At 34.7% G+C, this 5,536-nt stretch overlaps 1 protein-coding gene across 1 annotated transcript; it reads left to right on the top strand.

Annotated features, from left to right (window-relative positions):
- Nucleotides 1-2,484: 2,484 nt before the first annotated feature.
- LOC147507085 (protein indeterminate-domain 7-like) lies at nt 2,485-5,266 on the top strand. The gene is made up of 3 exons (XM_086599799.1): nt 2,485-3,164; nt 3,294-3,690; nt 4,000-5,266. The coding sequence occupies exons 1-3, from the start codon at nt 2,957-2,959 to the stop codon at nt 5,000-5,002; spliced, it is 1,608 nt and encodes a 535-aa protein (XP_086455925.1). The 5' UTR covers nt 2,485-2,956; the 3' UTR covers nt 5,003-5,266.
- The last annotated feature ends 270 nt before the right edge of the window (nt 5,267-5,536 follow it).

Here is a 5,536-nt window from a genome sequence, read left to right as displayed (position 1 = left end):
ATAAATAAAATTAGTTAAGTACATATACTTAAGGTTTTGCTTACCATTTGGGCCATAAAAGAAACTGTCCCTAGTGTCAAATACAATTTTGCTTTTGAGTTCATTTGTGTTTTCCGATGATATCCGAATACAAAATCTAGATTGTTATAATTAGCTCTTATTGTGATGGAAAAAACTCTATGGATTCACATGTAAACGTACTCTATTGATCTATATACATTGAATAGAAAAACAACATCACATGCATAACCATACATTACATCTATATGTCTTCCAAATATAATTATCGGTGATCGTTCAATCCTTTCATAGTGTTTTTAAATCGATAGAAACACAGTTCTCTACATTAATAAGAAAGAACTTGGGAGAGTTTGCATCTTGGCATTTGATCTCGTGTTAATTTTGACATTTTTTGAATCGGGTGTTCGAGTGTATGTATGTTAGAGGTTGTGTTTGGATGATTATTAGATATATCATTAGATTGTCTAAAGAAACAATACCATACAAAAAAATATAAATCAGATGTGTAAATAAAAGCACCCTTTTATAATAAGCGGTGTTCTTTTTACAGGTCTAGACTTTCAATGTGTATTATCATATTGTAGCCTCTGCATGTATTTGAAAATCAGAATGAGATCAAAGAAAGAAAATCGAAAATGAAGAAAAGTGCATATCTTAAAAATGTGAGAGTGCGTGATGGGTATTCGGACACTTACTCGGGAAGTATATTGGTCTACTTCTTAAGAAGTTAATAACCAACAACAAATGCAAATTCCAGGTATATGAAAGGGTTATGCGAATAATATTTTGAGTATTCTAATTCGGTATATATCACATAATCCTTAGAGAATGTGGGGAATCGTCGAAAGCTGATTTTACAACCTATAATAAGTTATTAACTGAAGAATATGTATTATTTTTTAGATCGCGTTAAGGATATATTCGAAATAAGTCGGTGCTTTATCATAGACACACTAAAAGTCTATGATTTGTAATAAGGAATTAGCTTCTACAAATCACTTATTTTTTAGCATTTTTTTTTTATTTGATCAAATATATATAAAAATTGAAACACTAAAAATGTTTGATTCGTAATATGAAATACATTCTACAACTCAGCTATTTTTTAGTAATTTTATTATTTGATCAAATATATAAGAATTGGAAATACATTTAAATTCTCTAAATATAAGAATTAGAAATACACTCAAACTCTCTAAATATAAGAATTAGAAATATACTCAAATTCTCAAAAGAAATTCTATATGGGATTGCAGGTTTTAAAAAAATACTATCTTTCATATTAGAGTGGCACGTAGAAAAGAGAAAATGCTATCTCTCATATTAAAGTGTTACATAAGAGGAAAAAAAAATCTCTTTTAGAATTTTCTGCTTTAGTATATAAAAATAATAAATATCTTCGTGGCACAACTAAAACAAATCTAGAGGGACTTCATTCTCCTCTAGTCGGTTTCACCCCAGAGTCCATAGGAGAATGGGTCCCATCGATCTCATTTTAGAAAAGAAAAAACTATACTTTTAAGAGCATGTCTTCGTGCACATGATGTATGGATACGCAGGAATGAGGGCCTTTGGATCAGTACTTCTTTATTGAAATACACCTTCACTTCTGTGTGTGAGTGGCCCAGATTCATCCTCACTTTCTCTCTCCTGCACACCTAGATTTACCCTACTTTTAATCAGCCGAAGTTACTATACGCGTGTCATAGACTCATAGTAAGATAAGGAAAATATGGTGCTAATTTATCACTGATTGATGTTTAAGCATGTTAAGAAGTTGATGAAGGTAATTATAACTCGTTAAAGTGATGTAACACCACCAAGCAGATTGTTCATATGAAACATCATTTTTGTAAAGTAATAGATCAAGTTTGAGTACAGATCCACTAAGGTCTAGGCGATCTGGTTTTTGAAAAAGGATATTATCATATAAAACTCTATTGGCCTGTGATCGAGATACTATTTAGATTATTAAGTATCGATATATGTTTAAAAAAATAAAGTTACATAGAGAACTGGTTTCTTGAGCATGTATTCCTGGATTCATTGCTCATTTAATAGGAGAATCTTTGCCAGAATTCAATCAATGATCCAATCATGTTTGGTTAAATACAAAAAGCTGTAAGAAGTTGCCTTTTAAGTTTTAACTCTACTATATGCTAGTGTAAAACAAGAAAATCCAACAGCTTATAATTTTATCCGTGTATGTGTGTGTGCAACTCATATTATCTTTTCACTTGGTTGCTTTACTTCTACTTTATAAGAGAAGGGAAAGGAGGTGAGAGAGATTAGTAAATCATTAAAAAACCAATTATATTGAAAAAGCAAATAGAGAATTGAAGTGTTTTATATGGTTTTGGGAAGAGAACAAAGGAAAAGACAGAAAGTGCACTGTCAGTGTATGCCCTGTTGGGTCATGGGTATATGCTATTGAATAAGTGATCCACATCTCCCTTCCTCTCCATACCTTTCCTTTTTATTTTCATTTGTCCTTTTTTCTTGCCTCCCTTTTTTTGGTTTTTCTTACTTAGATCTCTTTCTTTCATCAATTTTTTGGAGCTTTTAGTACTTTGGTCAGCTTGAGTTTTTCGTTTAGTGTGTTTTTGCCCAGTTTTCATGGCTTTAATTAGCAAGAAAGGATTCGTTGACAGTTAACATGGAGGAAAGTGGTTGATGCATGAAGGGTTTTGCGCTGTTTGTTTTGTTATTCTTTCCCTTCTTTTAAATTTCATGATAATGGTTTGAGACAAACTGCTACTCTGGTGGTGCTTTTTCTTAGTCCTTTTTGTCTTTCTGTAAAATGGTGTTGTCTTTATATTAGATCCTTGCAACTGTAGAGCTCTTTGATGTATATATATATAAGATCTGTGTGAGTCTGAGCAAACTATAGAATTCCTATCATCTCCCACCAAACCCTATAGTAGTACCCGTATTCATGATGTTGAATAACTTGTTAATCCAGCCACACTCAGTCATGGATGAAAACATGTCTTCTAATTTGACTTGTACATCTGATGAACCACTTGCTTCATCAGGCAGTAGAGCTGATGCTGGCACTATGTGTCGCCAGCAACCCTTGGCTTCACCACATCAAACTCAGACATCAGTAGTTAAGAGGAAGAGAAACCTTCCTGGAAACCCAGGTATCAGATTAACAACTAATGGTCTTTTTTGTTATTTTGCTTTCAATGGTATTCATATATTGCTTTTCCTTTCTTTCTTTTTTGTGCTGTTGTTGAACTGTTTTTTTTTTTTTTTGGAATTTGATTCAGACCCGACTGCAGAAGTGATAGCTTTGTCTCCAAAAACTCTTATGGCTACAAATAGGTTTTTGTGTGAGATCTGTAACAAAGGGTTTCAAAGAGATCAGAACCTTCAGCTTCATAGGAGAGGACATAACTTGCCGTGGAAGTTAAAGCAAAGAACAAGTAAAGAGATCAGAAAGAGAGTGTATGTCTGCCCAGAGCCAAGTTGTGTGCACCATGATCCATCAAGAGCACTTGGAGACCTTACAGGGATCAAGAAGCACTTTTTCAGAAAACATGGAGAGAAGAAGTGGAAGTGTGACAAGTGCTCCAAAAAATATGCAGTTCAATCAGATTGGAAAGCTCACTCTAAAACTTGTGGCACTAGAGAGTACAAATGTGACTGTGGAACCCTTTTCTCAAGGTAACAACATTCAAGACAGGCTAAACATATATAGAGTTAGAAACCAGAGAAATAAAAAGGTTAATTAAACAGGCGCAACAATATTCATGCTGCACAATATACATGTTTGTAATTGTATACAAAAAATCCCATCAAGCTGCACAATTATATAGATATAGATGACTAGTTACAGTAACATCTATTGATATTATATGCTGTCTTTTGTCCATATGGGGAAAAAAAGATAAAACAATTACAAGAGACAGAATGCTTTAGCATTATTGATTTAACTCATTGTGACATTTTAACTTTGTCTTGTTCGGGTTGCAGGAGGGATAGTTTCATCACTCACAGAGCTTTTTGTGATGCTTTAGCAGAAGAGAGTGCAAGAGCAGTCACTGTGAACCCACTCATCTCTACTCAGTCTGGAAACTCAGCACCACACATGAACCTACAAGCCCAGTTCAGCATACATGACTTTCAAGGAGTTCAAATTAAAAGAGAGCAACAGCAACCTCAAAATGAGAGACCAGAAGTACCACAGTGGTTAGCTTCTGCACCTACACTAGGTGGTGGTCCAGGCCCACCTCATATAGATCTCTCTCAAACAATCTTTCAAAGGTTTGAACATGAATTCTCACAAAACCAACAAACCTCATCAACTCATGAAAACTCCAACTTAAATCCAACTCCCTCTTTTCCCCCTTACAATCCATCATCATATCCACATATGTCAGCCACTGCATTACTTCAAAAAGCAGCTCAAATGGGTTCAACCATGAGCCATTCATCGACTGGCACGCTGATCAGACCTCAAAATAGTCACATGTCTGCAAATACTGGTAACCCTACTGCGGCTACAGCATGTGGTTTTGGCTTGGGTTTGTCTTCACACGAAGAGTTGGAAAGTGGGCTGATGCATACCTTGACTGCTTTTGGGAATAAAACTAGTACTATTCCTTCAGGTCTCATGGGCCACCTCACTGGTGCATCAACTTCACCAAGGGCTTCACTACTTCAAGAAATGAGTTGTCTCACTTCTGACAGTGGGTTTGATGGTTCTTCATTTGAAGAGGCTTTTGGAGGTATGTTGGACACAAAAAGCGAGAGAAACCCTACTCAGAATCCAAAAACAACGGAAAGGACAACAAAGCTACCTTGCAGAAATGGTGAAATTGGTGGTGGTGGGAATGATGGATTAACTAGAGACTTCTTGGGTCTTAGAGCATTTCCTCGTAGAGATTTTCTAAACATAGCTGGACTAGACCAGCGCATAGGCTCTGCAGTGCCTTATGAGCAGCAGAATCAAAACCAAAAACCATGGCAAGGTTAGCTTCTTTAGCATCTCTTTCTAATATCTTATGGACAATACTTGATCCTCAAGTATTTCTACACTCCCTTAATTTCATATATTCTTTCAAACGGAGCCACATCTTTCAGAAGCTTTCTATTTTTGTTTTAAAGAATTGTTGTATAACTACTTCCCTTCTCGTATTCTTAATTAATTACATTCTTTAGCTGTACGTGATTTAATATGGAATAAGAACAGTACTGTGACAGATTAATTAAGCTACTACGAGTTTGGTTTTTCACCTAATGCTAGTTGTTTGTTAACATACATATATATATAATAGTATAATACTATTAAGTTGTATTCGTAACTAGTAGAAAAGAGATTCAACTTTTTGATTATTAAGAGTTGAATTTTGGAGCCTGTGATGATAGTCTTTTTGTTAGGCCTATTCAGCTGATAGTGTAAACACACTAGTCATAACTTTCAAGTGAATCCTTCAAAGTTCCTACTGGGCTAGTAAAAAAAAGATCAAACAAATTGAAAGAAAAAGTTGAACACTATCAAACTGAAATT

The sequence above is a fragment of the Coptis chinensis genome, chromosome 3 (assembly GCF_015680905.1).
Source record: "Coptis chinensis isolate HL-2020 chromosome 3, ASM1568090v1, whole genome shotgun sequence".
Lineage (NCBI taxonomy): Eukaryota > Viridiplantae > Streptophyta > Magnoliopsida > Ranunculales > Ranunculaceae > Coptis > Coptis chinensis.
The sequence above is the reverse complement of the archived record's forward strand: the minus strand, read 5'-3'. Positions and strand labels throughout refer to the sequence as shown.

Bases quoted from the DNA above. Each gene is read 5' to 3' on its own strand.
- LOC147507085 (XM_086599799.1), top strand. From the start codon at position 2,957: ATGATGTTGAATAACTTGTTAATCCAGCCACACTCAGTCATGGATGAA. The intron at 3,165-3,293 runs GTATCAGATTAA...AATTTGATTCAG, and splicing joins AAACCTTCCTGGAAACCCAG to ACCCGACTGCAGAAGTGATA. The intron at 3,691-3,999 runs GTAACAACATTC...TTCGGGTTGCAG, and splicing joins TGTGGAACCCTTTTCTCAAG to GAGGGATAGTTTCATCACTC.